This window comes from Pelobates fuscus, chromosome 3, assembly GCF_036172605.1.
Source record: "Pelobates fuscus isolate aPelFus1 chromosome 3, aPelFus1.pri, whole genome shotgun sequence".
Classification (NCBI taxonomy): domain Eukaryota; kingdom Metazoa; phylum Chordata; class Amphibia; order Anura; family Pelobatidae; genus Pelobates; species Pelobates fuscus.
This window is the reverse complement of record NC_086319.1, coordinates 248,043,099-248,066,027: the sequence shown is the minus strand read 5'-3', so window position 1 is coordinate 248,066,027 and position 22,929 is coordinate 248,043,099. Positions and strand designations below refer to the sequence as shown.

Genomic DNA, 22,929 nt, shown 5'->3' with positions numbered 1-22,929 from the left:
CTGTATGGCACTGTAGCTTCACGAAATAGTGCCATAGACATACAATGGGGGTGTCCTTTTACTCAGAAGACTTAGCTGAGCATAATTTGGGGGGTTTGAACTTAGTGGCACATATGAAATATACAAAATGCCCAGCAAAAATGCAATCCGTATGTAAAAAATGCACAAAATTATTTTTTACCACATACTTTGGCATGTAATGGTAAAAAAATGGGGGCATGTTAAGGCACAATATGCACCTTATGAGATACCCTGGAGTGTCTACTTTTACAAATGGTAGGCCTTTGTGGGTTTTTTTTGAACAGTCAAACTGTTATAATACCCCAAATGGAAGCATAGGCTCATTAAATCCGTCTCTCAAAATTCTACTGTGAATACTGACAAGGACAGGTCTCCTATATGGCACTGTAGCTTCACAAAATAGTGCCAAAGACATACAATGGGGGTACCGTTGTACTCAGCAGAAGTAACTGAACACATAATAAAACTTTGTACAGGAATAGCACACACCAACTTTACAAAATACACATGAGAAGTTCTTTGTTATAAGTTTGTGTGCGAAAACCCCCAAAAAACACAATTTTACTCCAATATTTAGCAGAGATTGGCGGTGAAATGGCTACGTAGAAAGTGTCAAAACAACCTTAGGTAAATAGCCTGTGGTGTCTACTTTATATAAATATATACTTTTGTGTGGCAATTTTGTTTTCTTTTATGGCTATTAAGCTTACAAGACAAACATACCAAATTCTAAAACCGCTCCACATTAAAAGTTTATTTTACTCCTTGTGCTTTGTGACCTGTAACTACCAAAAAAAAAAACTTTAAATCCCAGACACATTATATATTCTGTAAATCAGAACAACTAAATGAATTTATTTTTAATTACTTTCCTTAACCTGCACTAATTGTGCACACATTATTATTGCAAAAACTGTTAAAAAAATCAAGATTCTTCATTTTTTTTTGCATTTTTCTGTATTTTTTAATAATAAATAAGCATTTATGTAAATATATGTTACATCAAATTAAAGCCCTTTCTGTCCTTTAAAAAACGGTATATAATATGAGTCGGTGCAATAAATTAGTAAAATGCAAATTGCAGTTGAACGCAAACAGCAAAAAAATGCAAAAAAATGCTTGTGTCATTAAGTGAAAGACAAGCTTCTGAAGCTCTGTCCTTAAGGGGTTAACCTTGCAGCAGTTCCATTGCTGCCTGCAAAGATTTAAAGGGACACTATAGTCACCAAAACAACTTTAGCTTAATGAAGCAGTTTTGGTGTATAGATCATGTCCTTGCAATCTCACTGCTCAATTCTCTGCCATTTAGGAGTTAAATCACTTTTTTATGAACCCTAGTCATACCTCCCTGCATGTGACTTGCACAGCCTCCCTAAATACTTCCTGTAAAGAGTCATCTACAATTTATCCTTCCTTTATTGCAAGTTCTGTTTTACATTTAGATTTTCTTTTCCCCTGCTATGTTAATAGCTTGCTAGACCCTGCAAGAGCCTCCTGTATGGGATTTAAGTTCAATTTACAGAGCAAGAGATAACATTGTTTAAGGTAAATTACATCTGATTGAAAGTGAAACCAGTTTTTTTCATGCAGGCTCTGTCAATCATAGCCAGGGGAGGTGTGGGAAGGGCTACATAAACAGAAACAAAGTGATTTAACTCCTAAATGGCAGTGAATTGAGCAGTGAAACCTGAGAGGCATGATCTACACACAAAAACTGCTTAATTAAGCTTAAGTTGTTTAGGTGACTATAATGTTCCTTTAAGTTGCCAGCACGTTGATCCCAGATGTTTTTATGCACAGAGTTAACATTAGGGAACTGCTGCATAAGTCACAAGTAACTATCCCCCTGGCACAAAGGTGCAGTGATTTCTACAAAAAATCACCACTTGTAAAGTGGTCATGGAGATATGCTTTAAAGTTGTTCTTGTACAGAAATAATGCAGTCGATAATACTAATATACAAAACTGCTGGTAAATGGGATTATGGCCAACTACGGTAAATTATACCGAATAAAATGAGTCAAATTCCATTGGTTGTGCTGTATTAATTTATTTATATTTTAAGTGTGAAGATAAATAGCAAATATATTGAATTACCTGGAAGTTTTCGGCGGTTTTCTAACAGCATACAGCTGCTTCATCTATAAGCAACCAACATTAAAGATTCAAGGAAATTAAATTTGTTTATGATTTCCATCGCTTTACAGTCAACACAAGTCGAATGTTTAACTCAAAGCAACCTGAGCATTCGGCTATAAATGTTTAATGGTGTGCAAAGGAAGACACCGCACATTTTCTTAGCATGTTCACCTGAATTATATAGAACACAAATAATTCACCTTATAGCACAACTATATTAATGAAAACAACAAACTTATCTATTTAACTAATTAGATAAAGTTTTTAATAAGAGACATTTCTTTTTAGGACACTAATATTAATAATATTAATAATACTAATATTTTTTTATTTTTTTTATTTCATAGGTCACAAATCAGGAGTGTTGTGAGGAATGAAACACAGATGATGGTATATTAGATTAATGAATGTGGAATTAGTTACCTAAGCATTCCCTTGCAAACTAAAACCGTTCTACATCTCACAACATATTTGAAATCCGCTTCCACCGTTGCCAAATGTAATTTTACAATGACAAAGTATATAATAAAATGTGATAGATTTCTATAAATTAAAATAGCAGATTAAGAAGTATACCATATTTAAATTATGATAATTAAAAGGACTACTCAACAGTCAAAAACATGGGGTATCAAAAATCACTGTTTAGTAGATATACCCACCATGACCACATACATGTATTAATTGGGGTATGTTGTAAAAGAGCTTGCAAAAACTGCAGCCCTCCACTTTTTCCCTGTAAGAAATAGTCAGTCTATTTACAAGGAAATAACCAGAGTTTTTTATTCAGAGAAGCTTCTAAAGATATACCTCTGCACGCGTGCATAGCATTAAGATAGAGCGCTGGTCTGATCGGAGGTCGGAGAACAGGTATAGGGGGGTAGGCAACCTGAATGATTGACAGCCAGGGGGGTGGGTGTTTTATAATTAAATAATTTCATCAAAATCAGCACTTTTATAAAGTGTTTTTTTAAAAGAATACAATTTACCAATAAAGCACTTCAGTGTGCTAGCTGAAGTGCTTTATGGTTGTAAAGTGGTCCTTTAAACTCAACATGTTTTATCACTTTCACCATTATACATACATTTTAGTGGAAAAACTAAGGATTGTTTTTTATATTTGGTTTACTGTTTCTTTTCATCCATACGATTGATAAAGGCATTATTACTTCTTAACTATTAAAAAACAAACTCCGTGTTTAGGTGATGCGCGCCACCAAAAACACAAATTATTACTTTTTGTTTCTAACTTAAGACAAAACAAAACCAGGCAGGTCACATTAAGATTTTATTTAAAAGAGCACCTTATAAAAGCATACTAGTAGTAAACCAGAAGGAGTGCACATTATCAGAGGTGTATATCAAAAATAGGTGAACCCTTACGTGATGCCTGCCATGTCTCTCTGGAGTACTGCTGGGATACCTAGATATACACCTCACTTTCTGAACTGTGAAGGTGTAATTTTAGTTTTATACTTTTACTTTTAACAATCAGGGTGTCACAATATATGCTCTATGTTTTATTAGAGGTTTCACAGTGTGATATGCCTCCTGGCCTGTGTTACAGAATGAGTTGCTTCAGAAGATACTGTGTGTTACATTTGATCTTGGAAAGTAAATACATTTAGACTAATGTACAGACTACTTTTAATTTTTAATTTACACCAACATAATTATTGAGATGCCAACATCTCCATTTTGCCTTGATTGTGTTTCCTCTAGTTTGGGAAATTAAATCTACTTTTGGAGCAGCTGATATTTTAAATAATATTACTTTTAAACAATGCTTTGGGAACAAGTAAATCTTCAATGCAGAAGAGGTAAGAATGAAGAAAATGCGATTCTCAGATATGCTAAAAAAAAGTAAAGATGAACACTTTATGTACAGCTCATGGAAGAGGTACACTTACTATTATTTTAACAACGTCCCATGAAATGACTTTCCAACACTGGCCGTATGGATCATGTCAGACTATGAAAGCAAGTGAGTGAATTTTTCTGACAGTGGATGTGAATTAAGAATTCACAGAAATGCAAATGTGACATGATCATTGTATACTAGTGCATTTTTAATTCCTAAATCAACTCTGTGCCTCTGCACCTTGCATTGCATACAAGATAAGCTGTTCCAAACGGACAAACTTTCAGGTTCACGATAACATTTGAGATCTTTGTTACTTAGTATGGTAGTCATGCATTCCTACTTAGAAACTCACTGAATTCTCAAACGTGGCTTACCTGAGCAATGGATGGAAGATTGTGGTGATATTTCTGGCTCCTGGTTTGCACACAAACCTTGCTCCACCACCTATCAAATTATCATCAGGACCACCTGTGTAACAACAAAAAATACAAGGTATTATTTACAAAATATGTCTTTATAAATGCTTTAATCACAAAACAAAATGGCAAAGAAGAATACATCGTTTTTTAGAAGGCAAACAGGGCTTTAATTTGATATCACATATACATAGATACATTTTCATTAATTATAAAAAATGGCAAAAAAAATAAATTTTAATAATACATTTTTTCCACAGTTTTGGCAATAATAGCGTGTGTATTATATGTCCAACTTAGAAAAAGTAATTCAAAATAAATTCATTTATGTGTCTTGTTTTATAGAGTACATCATATGTCTATGATTTCAGCTTATTTTGAAAGTTATAGGTTACAAAATACAAGGACTAAAATAAAATTTGATTTGCAACAATTTTAGAAGTTAGTATGTTTGTGTTGTAGGTTTAGTAGCCATCAGACAAAACAAAATTGCCACACAACACCTTAGCGTGGGATAATTTTTCTCTAGTTTGGTCCAGGTGTAGTGGTAATGACAGACCCCCTTAGGCGGGTCCTACACTGACCTTTCACCTTGCTTCCTTGAGCTTCTGGCAAAGATATCTCTAATGAGACAGAGAGGGGTATTTTTTATATACACCCCTATATACTTATTAACCCTTAATAGGGAACACAAGGGTGGGCGGCAGCATTGTAACCAGGCTGTGTGATACAAAGTAAATACAAATACAAAAACATAAGTCCTGCGCTCACTCCTATCACTCCTGGGCGGCAGCAACGACCACAGTACACATCAGCCCCAATGGCCATTGGAGTAACTAAATGACCTCCATTTGTTTAACCCCTTAAGGACCAAACTTCTGGAATAAAAGGGAATCATGACGTGTCAGACACGCCATGTGTCCTTAAGGGGTTAAACAAACATAGGGATTTAGGAGAGCGCGCAGGTAACTTTTTCTTTGGTTTTTACTCTATATATTGGGGCTTATGTGTACTGTGGTCGTTGTTGCCGCCCAGGAGTGATGGGAGTGAGCGCAGGACTTATCTTTTTGTATTTGTAGTGGTAATGAGAATTTTTAAATGCATTGTTTTTACTTTTTAAAACTTTTTTTGCTTATTATTTTTTTTTAAACTTTTCTAAACTTTCTTAAAACTTTATATTTTACAGATTTAACATTTTTATAAACTTTTTTTACTGTTAACCCCTAAATAGCAGTAAGTAGCACTAACCATAAATTCCCCAATTTCCTATAACTCCCACCCACCCTAGCTAGCAAAATGTAAAAATGTGTTTACATTGCCCCTTTGGACACATCCAAGTGGCCACTCCTCAGATGGCCACTGGAGGGGCTTCCTGGGTCAGGTCTGCACAGTAAATGTTCAGCGTCCCCATGCAGGATTTTCCTAATAGAGATGCAGTGATTCAATGCATCTCTATGAGGAGTAGCTGATTGGCCAAAATGGCGTTTGGCCCTGCCCCTTGCTGGTTTTAGCCAATCCATTGCTTTTACCACGGGAAAGCATTGGATTGACTAAAAATCTGCAATTTTGATGATGTCACCAAGGGGGCGGGGCCAGTGCCGGCAGACCAGCGGAGAGCTGAAAATAAGGTGAGTTTTAACCCATTCTGAGGGGGCAAGCCACCTAAATGGTGGTTTTCACTATAGGGTCAGTACTACATGTTTGTGTTCCTGACCCTATAGTAATCCTTTAAGAGTGTAATATGAAAACAATCATCGTTATACATAAATATTTCTTATAAGGTATAGGTAGAATAGAATAAACAATCAAAAATACATATACATATAATCAGAACATATGAAATGAAGGTCCGAAAAATGTATGAACATTAGATTGACCATCAACCAGACCTAGAAAAATATATAAATCTAGTAAATTATCTTTTTTATCCTTCTCTGGATGTAGATTTGTCCAAACTCAAATCTATATCCAGAGAAGAAAAAAACAAAACAAACAAATACTATAAAGACATTAACTAAGACTCGACATGAGGCCCCACTTGCTACCAAGAGGACTACATCAAAGTATCTCTATAGGATGTCCAAGGTAACCATAATCTTGAATAAGATATCAGACACCTGCGTTAGAAAAAAAATTAGGTTCCATTCTATATTGAAAATCTAGCTGTTCCATAATCTCTGCCCATAGGGGTTGGTTTTTTTTTTTTCAGGCTCTCGCTATGCAAAAGTAAGAAGATATTTTTGTCTCTTATCTTGGAATGGAAATTCAACATTTAAAATAAACAATTGAGGGGGAATGTCACTTATCTCTGGAAATAAAGATTTTATTAAATTAAACATTTGAGCTTTTGTATTCCTCAATCCTAAGCATTCCCACCATATATGGTACATGGTTGAGCATCTTGCCCACACCACCAACAAAATCTAGAATAAATTGTCGAGATCTTGTGTGGTCTAACTGGAACCATGTACCACCTATAGATTAGCTTTAAGTGAACCTCACAGAGGGAAGTACAATAAATAGTACGCTTCACTAATAATGTAGCTTTGATCCAATCAGAGAATAGAAATGTTTTCCCAATATCCAATTCTCATTTTGCAATAGGGGTAATCTGAGAGGTTTGTTCCATTGATTCAATTAATTTGATAGCTCTGGAAATCAGTCCCTTAGATTTACTTAGAATTGAAAAAGGGTCTATGGTATGATTACAGGATATTGTGCTAGTCATAACAAAATTCTTCAAGAATTTTGTGTGATAAATGCCTCTGTGTAGGCCGAAACGTTGCACTTTTTGTTCCATTAAACCTGCCTATCTGCAGCAATCCGGAGTGCTTGGATCCAATTTATTTTATCTACTAAACTGTGTTTTGACAACCTTGGCCCTGAAAAGCACCTGGATTCCTAAGTGTGAGTGCGGTATCCTCCATTTGTGAATTACAAAGAATTTTACAAACTGAATTAAAAATGCACAACAAAATAAAAATAAGGTACATGCCCAGCTGAAACCACTAAATAAAATAAGATATATAGAAAAGGTAGAACACTTACATATAAAAAAAATACTGTATATACTTTGTGGGTATGTTCATATTTTCACCACAGTGAACTATAATACATTCTACTAACACACGATGACAGATATGTGTGTTTCATTACTATAAGAATTATATGATTTATAAATTACATAAGCACTAGTCAGTTTATAGAAAAATAAAGAAATAGTTTGTGTAGGCCCCTTTAACACACATAAGTATATTTAGTGTGTATTCACGTTGGGTGTAAACGGCTTTGTATTTCACTAGTCAGTTTATGTCCAACAATCAGATCAAAAGGGGCCAGTCATCCTGCCCATGAAGTTATATATAATACCCCAGGCTTCAAAATATCTGCACAACAGCAGGTTATTGGAGAACTAATGATTTGTAATCTGGTTTAATTATCTTGTTAAACGTTTAATCTAATTTATTATGTGCAAGATGAAAAGATTGAGAACTCCCAGAAGACATGGATCATATTTGTGCATTGCCTTTATTTCCATATGTTTACTAAGTTAATTTAAGCAACAATGGATAGGATTACAGACAATCTGATATAGAACAGTCAGCAAAGCATTTGTTTTTACCATAAAAAAAGCTGTTCTATAATGGTGCAAAATACATTTTTAGAGAAATAATTGGAATATGAAATGGTGATAACATCACAGTGATGAGTGCCCTTACGGATCATCAGTTCACATACAAATTATTTCTATTAAAGCAACACTTAAAGTACCATGACCAATACTGTGTGTTATAGTGGGTATGGTGCCAGGAATAACCACTTTTTTTTAGAGAAGGCCCACTCAGCTGAATGTTCCATATCTTCCAGCAATGAAGACCTGCCGCCCGTTAATCACAACTAGGCAATTTATGCTACTTATTCTCAGCCATCCATAACGTTACACAGACACAAAATAAGGGGCACACTAAACACCATAACCATTGCAGCCTGCTGTAGTGGTTATGTAATTCAGAGACCCCTGGCATCCTTCCACGATAAAATTTGAATCCATTTTCAAAAGAACCTAGGTCCCCAGTCCGACCCTTTTTCACATTTGTAGCTAAAGCGGACGTTTCCCAACCCACAACTCCCTATGTTGATTATGACTCTTACAGTGTCCCTTTCAATTTTAATGAGGTTTAAATAAACTGTATCACTTGATTTTAAACAGCTTCTGCATTTAACAACACAATTGGTAAAACAACACACATTTAAAAAAAAAAAAAAAAAAATGTATGAACACACACTCCTAAAACAAAACCACACACAGAAAATCTGTTGAAATTTGTTTTATCTAGTTCAAATGAGCCCACATTGTAATATGACTGCCGCCATGTATCTGTTAGTGACATTGAAAAATTTCAATAGTCTGGGCAGAAGATATAGCATTTTATTTTGACAACATCCTTTTGTAATATGTATGGAAAACAGGCTCTCTTGACTGGTTGAGAAAGTGGAAATTAACATCATAAAATGTTTTTGAACACTTTATTGCTGCTCTGTATCTTTCAAATAAAAGCAGAATTGAAAACCAATATAAAGACTGATTTTATACTTGACAGTCTTTTCCTTGATATCCGTGTGTGTCGTGTTTATCTATCTATATTAGCTGCTTGATATTCTGCATAGTAAAAGGTGTGAACGGTTCACATTATTGAGTCTGCCAGAGGCTAGAGAACATGGATATATTTTTTTATCTGCTACAGGTGTTGTAGGGAAGAAGTGGGTTTGTTGGAGGAATTGTTGGCTTATCTCTGAGCAGAAGTTTAGAGCAGTGCTAATCAGTGGTGACCTGCTGACCAGTTGACAATCATCTGTGTCTTTGTGATAGGAAGGGACTCGTGATCATCATTGATAAAGCATAAAACACCAGTAATGTCTTGAGAAGAGTGGTGCGGACCTCATGTATCATTTTTATTTGCATCCTCATGTACAACACTATAAATAAGGTCCTCAGAAATTTGTGGAAAGCAATCTTTAGAGAAGTGTACACACAAGTATGAGCAAGTTTCCTTGTATTTAAAAGAGAAAAACCAAAGATATACAAGAAAAACATAATAATACACTGTTTCAAGCTTAGAAGTTTACTCAGTTTATGCCTAGCTATTCTCTACCAAATGTATAAATGATCATTCTAGCGCCAAGGCATTTACAACATGCAGGATAGTAGATATGGCAACATAAGTCATGTCATGATGCTTGGCCATTGTTAGTCCTCACTGCATTAGAGCAAAAATATAAAAATAATTACAATTTTGTAGCAGGAACAAGGAAGACTGGTCTTCAGCTTGGGATCCAGTCCATCACTTATACGGAGGGCCCATGAATCAACATGTCTTCCAAGCAGAACATGATTTCTCTGCTTTTCTAGGAAATATCGCTCAGCTTGTCTTGTTCTGCCTCCCAATCCAGCCTTTACAAAGGTAATTGTAGCTCACAGTTCTACTTCCCTAGGGCCAGGGAACAATACAGCCAGAAACAGGCCCTAAAACTATACTTCAGGGACACTAGTACTAGCCCCTATCAATATTACATGAGACTTATGATAACACACTCACATGTATAACACATGAAACCATATGGGAAATCGTACAGGCAACCACATACCACAATAAAATAGAACTATGCAAAGGAGGGGTAGTTAGGGGAACATAGACAATAAAAGTTATACTATTCTCTCTGCATTGCCATCATATGCAAATATATTCAAACATATTGGTGACAATGAATGTGCAACCAAGAGATGGCATTGTGCAACGCAATGACCCTATCGATGATTGGATAAAAGTGGTTCCATTACAATGCACTACCTTTGTCCAAAATCTGGCAAACCAGGGTTGATTCCTATGGGTCAAGCTTGGGCAGTCCAGCTAGTCTCTGCCCATCTTTCAAAGTTCAGATAGCCTTGAAAGCAATTTCAATGGACCCTAGTCCACTGCTAGTGGAGGATGGTGTGTGCACCATTTCCTGAAACCTTATCCTGTCGCTGGTAAAATGTACAGTCAATCACTCCTATATTTTGTACAATAAAAACATGTGTCTACAGCTCTCTCTACACATCTTCTTCTTCAGATATGTCCTCTCACCCTTGACTTCTCATTGCAGACTCTAAATCCAGGGTCATGTCTCAGTATCAAGGCATAGTGCCAACTGAATGATTTGGTGGAAGATGAATATGGGTCTAAGGCTGCCATTATTGGTTCAGGCTACGCTACTTAGAACCATGATAAGACATGTTAATGCTACAGCCCACAATCACTGGTTCTGACCTATCAGGAGTGACAATTTACGTATTGCAGCATTTAGAGGAAGTAACTCAGATCACTTCACCCCATCACTTGTGAACAGGAATCAGCACTGGAGTAGAGCAGCCCATAGCAGCTGTTGCAGCACCTGCCCTTGACCTGTACCTGGCCAGCCCAGTCATTACTTGGCAGGGAAGGCACCTACACTGCTAAGTTTACACAGAGCTGCAGAATAAGTCTTCCCCTCATATAAATAATAAAAACTGCCAACACACAAAGTCCCCACAACACCACTGACAATCCACACACATGCACACAACCCCACAAGCAGCTTTTCACCTGCAATACCCCAAGCAGCCCCACACATACACACAATTACACAAGCAGCCCCCATGGACACAATACCACAAACTGCTCATGAACATATACTGTACAATATAACAGCCCACACACAAATACAATGCTATAAAGCAACTACAGCACACATAAATAACACAATAAAAAAAAAAAAATAGGACTGGCATGCCCAGTGACTGTACTACTAAAAGGTTGCCTACCCCTTGCTCTAGATTATTCAGTACTTCTACATTTGTGGCAATAGTTTCCTTTTTTAGCATACCCCTATCTACAATGCAAGGTTCATAGCTCATTGGCCTGCAGTTATCTGATCTTGACACTAAAACAGTTGGTGGTTTTCCAGCTGAGAAACCTGTCCTTCACCAAAGACCAACTTCATCAACGCGCTTATGGTTCAATAAAGCAAAATCAAAGAGCAATAGCATCTTGTTAAAAGCTATAAGAGAAAGGAGATGTACGGCAACAAGTGCTTGCCTTGTGCAGTCTATGAGCTAACTGTGCAAGGTGCTCCGTGCCAAATTCCTGCAAGATGAAATCTAAGTTCAGATAAGACCAGCCAAGAGGTTTGGATGCATAGATGGCGCATTCTGTCACTGATTCAGTGGTTACTCTATATTACTCTTACTTCAATAAGAAGTAAGGAAGAGGTGAAGGCCAAAAGACAAGAGTGTCCATCTTCAAGACACCGCCCAAATTACTGGTATACCTCCTTGGGTAGGTGTTTGCAACAGCAAATTGCTAAGGAGGCTGTCTAAATTATAATTTTATCATCCAGCATTTTCTAATTGCGGTTATTCAACAACTAACTATGAAAATATATATATATATATATTAATACACTCAAAACACTCTGAGGGATCATGGTATTTCAGTCTGTGGATAGCATCTATCAATAAAATAATTCAAGTTCCAACCCTTTTGGTTTAAAAATGCATTTGCTCTGAGACAATAGTAAATGTGCTAGAGGAATCCGATTACTTCTGCAAGATTTCTCCAAGATAATACAGCTCCAAAAATATAAAAATACAAGAGGTTTCATAAGACAATTTTTACAACTGACTGCACACAACAGCCAGATATAGGAATAAGAGCAAATACTAGTATGTCATCAGTATGAAGACATTGCCCCAAAGTAATTATTTTCACTGAAGCTTATATAGTTAGGTAGTATTCAAACTTTTGCACACTGGAATTCCAACTAGATCATTTAAATGTAAATGAGCAGTGAACCGTCAAACAAAATTTGTACTTTGCTTCCAAGGTGAAGTAAATTTCCAATCTTGCCCCATATTTGATTTAAACTCAACAAAGCAACACAGACATATATATTTGAAACATACCATTAAATTAATCACCATAAAACAAACTAGTTTTTGTTAGAATCTATTGTTTTATTTTGTATGTTAAAGGAACACTATAGACACCCAAACCAATTCATCTCAATAAAGTGATCTGGGTGCAGTGTCCCTGTCCCCCTTAGCACTGCAGTGTATAATATTGCAGTTTCAGAGAAACTGCTATGTTTAGATTGCAGGGCTAAGAATGCCTCCAGTGGATGTTTGCCTCTTTGCAGGAGGATGTAGTGCATCTTTAAAAACACCATAGGAAGACAATGAGTCAGTGCTTTCCTATGGGGAAGGCCTAATCTACGTGCGGCACACTATAGTGTTTAGAATACAGTTTTGTATGCCTAACACTATAGTGTTCTTTTAATTATTAAGTTTTGTCTTGTCAACATTTAAATTAACAGTATTTAATAAATAAAAAAGAACATTTACAGAAGATTACAGAAAAATGGGTTGTATAGAATACTTCGGTTTTCTCAACTTCAGTAAAGGGTAAGTCAATCAATATCAGCCTGAAGAACACCTAAAGTGTGTTGCTGGGACCTAGGATGTAAAGTGTTATATAAATAGCCCTCCATGTCACCGCTTTGTATATTTGTTCATCAGATGCAAGCCCCTATTTCTACACAACCCTTGAGTTCTCCCATTTTTCAATGTTTTTGCCCAACTCTACTTTCTCTGAAATTGGCACCTATTTTCTCGTTACACTGAACACAGAAGCTACGTTCCTTCCTCTTACTCTCTTGATCATGGCATGACATATCAGGCCCTGTGCCAGTAGCCAGGCCTGTAAGTTACTCCCTATCCCAAGCCTGGAGGGTCCATGTCAACTTACCAGGGGTGAATTTCTAGCCAATGGTTAGTGGGCAAGTGAAAATGCTGATCCCTGAACCTTGTGCATAACCCTGTCTGGGGCAGGATGCCTTACTTTTCAAGACGTATGTAATTTATGTTTGTACAGTTCTTGAAGGCTTTAATTTTAAATTAAAAAATTGGACGCGAGGATGGACACCCATGCTTCTTTCCACAAGAAAGGTTCAAAATTAATTGTGGAGATGAAGGACATAGAAAAAGGGATGTCTCAAATTCACAATTCCCAACACCAAACTTAGCACATTATCCTGGTGCAACCAATTCTGTAAGGAGATCCAGGACAGATCTGCCTCATTGGTCCTCTTTATTATCTCTATTTACTCTGGTTCACTATCTACTTCTTCCATCCTTTCCATTTCATTTGATCTACTCTTTCCTTCTATTATTAATATGCACTTATTGAGTTCATTGTTTCCTCACCCAGGCAATTATGCTAATGTCAGTATTTTATGTAATATAAATTTACATGCAAATGTTTTCCGAAAAATCCATTTTAAAAAGCAAAACAGAGTTGGAAAAATAAATACTGATTAGAGTACAGGCAAATGATATTAAACAATGAATGACCTAACCCAAATTGTATTATGCAGAAATGATAATACTGGTTACCTTTTTATGCCAGTTAATTACATAGACCAACATAGCTGGAAATAAAATCACTATAATGTCGCCTGTTGTATTATCAATAATTTAAACATGTATCGACCATCATTCACTGAATGCCAAAATAACTATAAATTTCTCTTTTGCTATACAAAGCATACATTTCAAATTAAGAACACTTGTTCACATGAATATTCAGCGTATTGTTCCATGTTTAACTTTACATACAGAGATTCTGATTAAGTGTGGTGGCTATATGAGTTACAGTCAGCCACATGAAGAAATGGAATGGGTTAAAAACCATTCTGGACAACCAGTGCCAAATTCCCACAATTGGATGTATGGAGTTGTTGGTATGAGTATTATACTTCAAATAAGAGTATTTGTGAATAAATAAATTAAAACTCTCCTTAAACTAATTACTCAAAATATATACCTTGGGACATTCTATATCACTTGTTTACTCCAAGTTGGCTCTGATATGAATCATTTTTCCACAACTTATGGTATATCTATTTTTCTAGGAGGCTGCTGCTTTTCCAGCCAGTATAGTAAGATGTTCTTAAAGGATCACTATAGGGTCAGGAACACAAACATGTATTCCTGACCCCTATAGTGTTAACACCACCATCTAGCCCCCCTGGGCCCCTCATGCCTCCATAAATATAGCAAAATCTTACTCTATTCAAGCCTGAAGCTGTAGATCTGCCTGCTGTTTGCCTCAGAAAAACAAGCAGTCTGCTGACATCATTAGAAGTGGTGGCCTGATCCAATCACAGTGCTTCCCCATAGGATTGGCTGAAACTGACAAAGAGGCAGATTGGGGCATAGCCAGCATAATTCAAACACAGCCCTGGCCAATCAGCATCTCCTCATAGAAATGAATTGAATCAATGAATCTCTATGAGGAAAGTTCAGTGTCTGCATGCAGTGGGAGGAGATACTGAATGTTTGGATGCATTTTAGGCAGCCATGACCCAGGAAAGCTCACTAACAGCCTTTGTTTACAGCAAAATGCCTGAAGGTAATGTTTCTACTCACCAGAACAAATTCAATAAGCTGTAGTTGTTCTGGTGACTATAGTGTCCCTTTAATTGTGACAATTCCCTTCAGGATGTACTAGAGACATTGTAAAATAAATGTCATTAACAGAATGTCTCCAAAACCAGACCTTCCATACAACAAGCATAAACCCAGATTACAAGTCATGTAGTCTGCATGTCTTTCAAAGTACAAATAATATATATCTATCTATCAAATAAGTACAAAGTAAATGTAATTACCTACAAATGTTGTCTACATTTCCAATGTCCTTTACAATCACTCATTAATTTTTTCACCACTGCATAGAAATGTGTCAAAGCATTATTTCCTTTAAAAAGAAAATGCAATTTTTAAAGCTAAAATGAAAATAACTCTTTGTGGAGCTGGGCTAGCACACGGTCATGGAGTACAAATTAAATCCTATAAAAAGATTTTCCATTGCAGTGATATTGTGAGAATACCTGATTCTATGAAACTAGGAGAGTGCATAACACAATAGCACATGAAAAGCTATGCCACCAACCCGACAGTAAACCATATTATTATTCACATGCAATAAAAATGTAGCACCAAATCAAGGTTCAATAAATAAAAGGTAGTTAAGTTGTGCATATTTACAGGTTCTATGTTGTCCAGGGAAAAAAAATGCCAGTACATAATGGGAGCGGCGAAGGATAAAAGGAAAATAAAAAAAGAATTAGTGGAGGGGTTTTACGTCTTCTATTGTATTCAATAATCAATAGCCTCTCTTTTAGATTTCACCACAAGATGAAGGCTATGGACATCCAGTGAACTGATGCCAACTTTTTAATTTCATCCCATGCTGACATGAAATGCACTGATTGGAATAGGTGACGGGTGGGTTAAGCTAACAAAACCTGGTAAAATGGTATCCTCACTTTGTATCTGTCAGCTCCTCATCTTGGTCATTGTTTTTATAACAAAACCAGTCAGCACTTCGTCTATCAACAAGGGTGAAACGGTCAATGGATGGATCCAGTCCCTGCTATTTGCTTAAAGTAAGCATGTGAACAACAATTTTAGTTTCAGGTAGGTAGAATACATACTTTTTGATGACAAAAGATACATTTAAGGGATGCAAGAAATTGCAAGCCTACCACTATGGAGTGGTATGGCTGTTATGGATAGAAATTAATGTAGCTAAAATGTTGATTTACTTTGTATATCTGTATTTACTCAAAATGGCTGCTAGAGCACCCCCTCCCATCGACTGAACACCTTGTGTAACAAGATGGCGTCTCTATCCGGAGTAAAATCCCAAGATGATGGTGACATCACACTTTGGAGGAAGTGCATTAGATAAGACACTTAACACTTGACCAATTAAAGATGTATTCTCTCTGTTATCTTGCATTTTGCATATGATGTATTTCTGCCTTTATAAGGGGCTTGCCGCCCCCCTGATTAAACAGTCCGGAGTTTTTTATTTATCTGAACTTGTGTCAGTGTGATTTACTCAGCGTGCATGCATTCTATTTTAAGCAATCTGGACAGGGGGCAGATATTCACGCAAATACTTGGTTTGATCTAAAACATGGCTTTGTGCCTCCATATTTCAGAGGCTGTTAGGCAGTCCAAGAGCAAATGTAGGCTCTCCAGGAGCAAATGGAGGCGGGCAGAGGCGGTCCCGGAGCAAATGGAGGCGGGTGGAGGTGCGCAACGTCATGTCCTGATGTGACATCTACAGGCTCCGGCTTCAAGGATTTTCGGCTGTTTCAAATGATGCAGACTGTGCCAGTGGGGATATAGACACAGAACACCAGATACGTACAGTAAGAGTCTGGATGCTAATTTTTTATTATTTTTTTTTTTTTATAAACTGGAAATGAAGTTTTGTACGGGGGGCTGAGGGTTTTGTACAGGTGAGCTGGGGTGCTGGGGTTTAGTAGAAATTAGATGGGTGGGCAGCAGATTGTATATATGCCGGGGGGAGAGGGGTTATCAGTCACCACCACCACGTTAAAGCCCAACAGCCTACTTAGGCTCCATCCAGGCTCTATTAGACTCCATTAGAGTCTTTAATAAAGATTGAAAGGGACTAATAAATAAATATGCTTTAATTATTAAATAAGATATATATATATATATATATATATATATATAAAATAACTGGAAACTACTGCACTCTAAGGACTTTTTAAGGGTTTTATTATAACCCTTAAAAAGACCTTAGTGTGTGGTCATTTCCAGTTATTCTATATTTTGTGCCCGACCAGCACCGGGCATTTAAACCATACTCCAGGAGCGCAAGCACCACAACTATATATATATATATATATATATGTATATGTATATGTATATGTTGGGGGTCAGCAGTCATGAAACAACAATGTTGTTCTATGAAAATGTAAAGTTGTTTTTTTGTGCGGCCCACATAAACTTAAACCTAGTTTATTTGGCCCATGTTAGCCTTTGAGTTTGACATGCTTGGTCTACACCATCATGCATTGCACACCTTTAAACCTCTTGATAGCATAGACCAGCATGCATAAAAAGTACTAGAAGGGCTAAATCTCTCTGGTACCAGGGAGCTCAAAGTTCCTTCTGTCAGCTGTGGTGAATAATTGTACTTGAGAAGAATAGCAGAATACAAACATTGTGTCTTTACAGTTGTGGGACAAACCTGGTCTGTGAATTTCTACAAAATAAAACGTGTGAAAAACAATTAAATGTAACTAACATACCTGGACAATATTCATAATAAAATGCTTAAATTAAAAGTGACACGATGCTCTAAAATACCCGAGGGTACATAATTTCTACAAAAATGTACTTTTGTGCAGCAATATATATACTTTTGTAATCCTTACAGTATTTGTTTTATAGCTTCCAAAATGTATTGAAATCCTAGACTGTTTGAGTTGCACTTGCACACATATTTTAATATTTTACTCATATTGTTCTTGTGTAATGTATACATATAATGTATCAAAAGAAAGCTCTATTTCTCATTTTTAAAAAAAAATTATATATAATATGTATGGGGACACTTAAATAGAACAGGCAAAATCATGGTAGAATAAATGCTTTCCCAAAGTGCCAAAATGTCTTTGATTACAGACATATATAATCTTCTTAAAGGGACACAGTTTGTTTTCCTGTCACTTTACTGTTCCTTTAAGGGTAAGAGAGAATGGGAAAAAAAAAAACATTTGCTTCTATACAGGAAACAATATTATTGTAAAGCCATTTGATATTTTTTGAATAGTATATTGAGCTTATTAGTGCTTGAGGAATGAGCTGACACAATTGCACTAGAAAGGTTACATAATTACACACCATACATTTTACTTAGCGCGTGCAATTTTCTAAAGCTGGCACATTTAATTAACATGGGTCACGTTTGATTTCTCCAAAAGGCCATGCAGTGTTTAAAACATCAGAGGGCAAGCATGGAAATGGACACACAAGTTTCAATAAAACACCTCCACGTAAAACAACACTGCGACAAACCTACACGTGTTCAACAAGCTAAGACTATCAAAGACACTATTCTTTGATGTCCACATAGCCCATACATTCATCGCTTGTGTCATGACCCTTTGTGCAGAAAATCCTCATATCAAAGCAATCTGAGGCTTAAAATGGATGATGCTTTGATTACAGTTCAAGAACAGAGAACTGAAGCACGACGCTCTTTACTGTCACCATATCACTTTTGAGAAAGACTGTGTTCTCCGGCATAAAAACCATTGGCTCTGAGATGTGGGAGGCAAAAGATCATAAAAAAAGAAAGATTGGACAGAAAAGCAGCTTATTTACGGTATTAAAAGATGAAACTGCTAAGATCACACAATATAAACGTATAATGCTCTTCAAACAACTTTTGAAAAACAACACGTGAGCTCTTCCAGGCAGGGACCTTTTAGCCTAAAGCATGCATATATTGTAACCCTACAATAAGAGCTGTATAGCTACTGCACTTTCTGTGCCTCCCTAATCCTGTAACACGTGTTAGGGCAATGTAAATTTAATATACTTGTGTTTTGATTATTAAAAGGGAACTGCCACTACCCAAGATTTTTTTCAGCTACTAATCCCTTATAGCCAATAAGTATGTAACATCAGGAGGTTAAAAAAAAAAAAATGAATGTAGATATCTACCAGGCTGGGTTTACCTCTAGCCTGGCACTGAGGACCTACCTCCATCTTGGCTTCTTAATGAGAAAACTATTTTAAAATGCACCTGAAATAATAATCATGCACCAATATGCCGTGCAGCAGTTTTGCAACAGAATGTTTACCAAAGGCATTCTTCTAAAAATTCAAACAGGAGTTGTGTTGAGATGTGTATAGGAGTAAAAGAGCAGGCAGAAATTGTGCAGGACTGAAGGACTTGTGCTGTCAATGCTCTCAAGGCCTGAACTGACCCACTGGGACTGGGATATTGACAGACTTACTATCAGAATGTATATAATGACCCTAGAGGTGTTTGCCAGGGACATCAGTGATCTTGACATTCATACAGTGATCTTGACATTCATAAAGCACACCTGTTGCCATTCGATAATGGAATTGGCAGTGGAATTGGTAGAGATCTGTTCATGCCTAGGAGATGCAGACTGAGTGTTCCTGCATGCTGTACAGGTCGTACTGACTGAGAAAATATTGCATAAATTAAAGGCACACCATGAAACTTCAGCACTCTCCATCTGACAAATACACTGCACGCTTCTTGTAAAAAGGACTATCCGCGTAGATGGTAGAGTTTCAAGCACAAAATACATTCTTTGGTACTTGCCCTCAAGACCAAACGTTGCCAGCCCTCCCCTGCCAGGTATCATACAGAGTCTACTCACACTTCTTAAATAAATCAGATGTTTAGTCTTACCATGTAGACATATTGCACTACGTATGATTGTTTTTCATATTTTTAGTTTTCAAAGTGAATGCAGTACATTTTATAGAGATACATTATAGTTCCAGTTGCACATTAAATGATGGCTTATGTGGAAGAATTGTCACTGTTTTTAGAATAACAGCTTTTAAAGAAGCACCACCTTACCCTTCCTCATATTGTATATACTTAAAGGAACTCTATAGTCAACATATAAAAGCAAGACAAACAGGTTCCCCAGCCTTCCTTCTTGCTTTTATATGAACTTTCATTTATTAAAAATAATTTTCGGAGCGTTTTTATATTAAAAACTTACCTCCGTTCCAGCGCCGAGCTCCCAGCCATGCCGCGCCCCCTTTTTCGTCAAACTGACGAAATCGCGGGGCCCAATAGGACGCTTCTCACAGAGAAGTGTCATCGCGATGTGGTGCGCATGCGCGGCTTCCCGCTGCACCAATCGCGTTCTTCATAGAGCGGCATTGACAGCCGCCCTATGAAGAAACTCAGCGCTTTACCGCGCATGTGCGCGGAATGCGCGTTCGCGAGCTGAGCTGTCTGACTGACAGCTCAGCTCGCTTTCTAAAACTAACAATAAGGGGGGGGAACTACTGTCTCCCCCCCCCCGGCCCCCACCCCTGAGCGGTGGGTGGGGGCCCTAAAACTAAAAATAAGGGGGGGACCTACTGTCCCCCCCGGCCCCCACCCCTGAGCGGTGGGTGGGGGCCCTAAAACTAAAAATATGGGGGGGACCTACTGTCCCCCCCGGCCCCCACCCCTGAGCGGTGGGTGGAGGCCCTAAAACAAAAAATAAAGGGGGACCTACTGTCCCCCCCCGGCCCCCACACCTGAGCGGCGGGTGGGTGGGGGCCCTAAAACTAACAATAAGGGGGACCTACTGTCCCCCCCAGGCCCCCACCCCTGAGCGGTGGGTGGGGGCCCTAAAACTAACAATAAGGGGGGGGACCTATTGTCCCCCCCGGACCCCACCCCTGAGCGGTGGGTGTGGGCCCTAAATACAAAAGGGGGGACCCTAGTTAACCCTCCCAAAAAATAATTATCTCCCTACCTACCCCCCTCACCCTAAAAATAATGAGGGGGGGACCTTTAACTAAAAACCTGTAACAAAAAAATAAATAAAAAAGAGAGATAAAAACAACTTACCATTCGATGTTTTCTTTCTTCTAAAATCTTCTTTCTTCAGCCCTAAAAAGGCCAAATAAAAAGCCATAATAACCGACGCAATAAAAAAAAAAAAAAAAAAAAAATCCATATTCACCCATGGAGGGCTTGAAATCCATCCAATCACAGTGCTCTGTGTCATTTTACAAGCGTGGGAAAATTCCAAAGAACTTTCCCACGCTTGTAAAATGACACAGAGCACTGTGATTGGATGGCTTGAAATCCATCCAATCACAGTGCTCTGTGTCATTTTACAAGCGTGGGAAAGTTCTTTGGCGGCAGAATCATGGGTATGGAGCCGAGTCTCTGCAGGTTGGTGTCTCCGCCGCTCCGTTACCGGTAAGCCTCTGCTGCTGCCTGTCTTCCGATGGATTGTTGCTCTGACAGGTGAGATGTCGCTTGGCGAGCTGTTGGAGGGTGAAGCCGCCGTCTGTTCAGGCTTCCTGAGCCCGTGCTTGTTCGTTGCCCTCGGTGCACGTGGCAGTCGCCATCTTGTGCGGTGCGGTCGGGCCCTCAAGCGTGTCTATGGCGCCTGTGTGTTCCGGCTGCCATGCCTCCGGGTGGGGACCGCCCGCTCCACTCACCGCTGAAGAAGGCCGGGGTATCGTAGTCCTCTCCTCCAGGGGACTGTAGCTTAAAAAGCCAGCCTCTCCCTGGCTCCAGCAGGCCCTCTGCTTTGGGCAATATAGTGGTCGGTCGCTTCTTGGTCAAAGTTAGATTTTTTTCGGCATATTTGGATTTGAAGCAGCAGGAGCTCCTTCTGCTTGCGACCGGCCAGCTCGGCGGTCCGGCCCCGCCCCCCGTGGGAAAATTCTTTGGAATTTTCCCACGCTGTGTAAAATGAGAGAGAGCACTCTGATTGGCTTAAACCAGCCAATCAGAGTGTTCTTAGCCTAATTGCAGGGCGTGGCAAGGCTTTATAAGCCTTCCCCCGCCCTGCAAAGCTTAGTCTGCGCGGAGCCCTCCATGGGTGAACATGGATTGGTTTTTTTGCGCTCGTTTTTTTTTATTATTATTATTGCGTCGGTTGTTATGGCTTTTTATTTGGCCTTTTTGGGGGCTGAAGAAAGAAGATTTTAGAAGAAAGAAAACATTGAATGGTAAGTTGTTTTTCATCTCATTTTTTTTTTTTTTTTACAAGTTTTTAGTTAAAGGTCCCCCTCATTATTTTTAGGGTGAGGGGGGTAGGTAGGGAGATAGTTTTTTGGGGGGGTTAACTAGGGTCCCCCCCCTTTGTATTTAGGGCCCCCACCCACCGCTCAGGGGTGGGGGCCGGGGGGGGCAATAGGTCCCCCCCCTTATTGTTAATTTTAAGACCCCGCCCGCCGCTCAGGGGTGGGGGCCGGGGGGGGACAGTAGTTCCCCCCCCTATTGTTAATTTTAGGGCCCCCACCTGCCGCTCAGGGGTGGGGACCGGGGTGGGACAGTAGGTTCCCCCTTATTTTTAATTTTAGGGCCCCCACCCACCGTCCAGGGGTGGGGAGGAGAGTAGGTCTCCCCCCCTTCAACCACTATTGTGGCCAGAAAGAGTCCCTGTGGGTTCGGTCTTCAGCTGTCAGCTGAAGCCACTCCCACAGCAGTGCTGACAGCCTCAGCACACAAAGCGCGTTCACAGTGCTTTGTGTGCTGATAGCCGTCTGAAGTATTCACCCATGCGTGAATACGTCAGACGTGAATGAGGCCTTTTTAGGGCCTCTGAACTCGGAAGTCCCTCTGGTGGCCGTCTGATTGACTGCTACAAGAGGTGTTCCAAGCTTCCAATGTAAACACTGCATTTTCTCAGAAAATACAGTGCTTACAAGAAAAAGGCTGCAGGGAGCTGTAGCACTCACCTGAACAACCTCATTAAAGGACCACTCTAGTGCCAGGAAAACATACTCGTTTTCCTGGCACTAGAGTGCCCTGAGGGTGCCCCCACCCTCAGGGACCCACTCCCGCCGGGCTC

General features: G+C 38.6%; 1 protein-coding gene across 1 annotated transcript in view; it reads right to left on the bottom strand.

Moving 5' to 3' along the window:
- Positions 1–22,929, bottom strand: part of EXOC4 (exocyst complex component 4) — a 448,906-nt gene that overhangs the window by 268,424 nt on the left and 157,553 nt on the right. Inside the window, exon 10 of the mRNA XM_063448300.1 lies at positions 4,399–4,492. Coding sequence (XP_063304370.1) covers positions 4,399–4,492 — 94 coding nt within the window. The remainder of the gene's footprint in view (positions 1–4,398; positions 4,493–22,929) is intronic.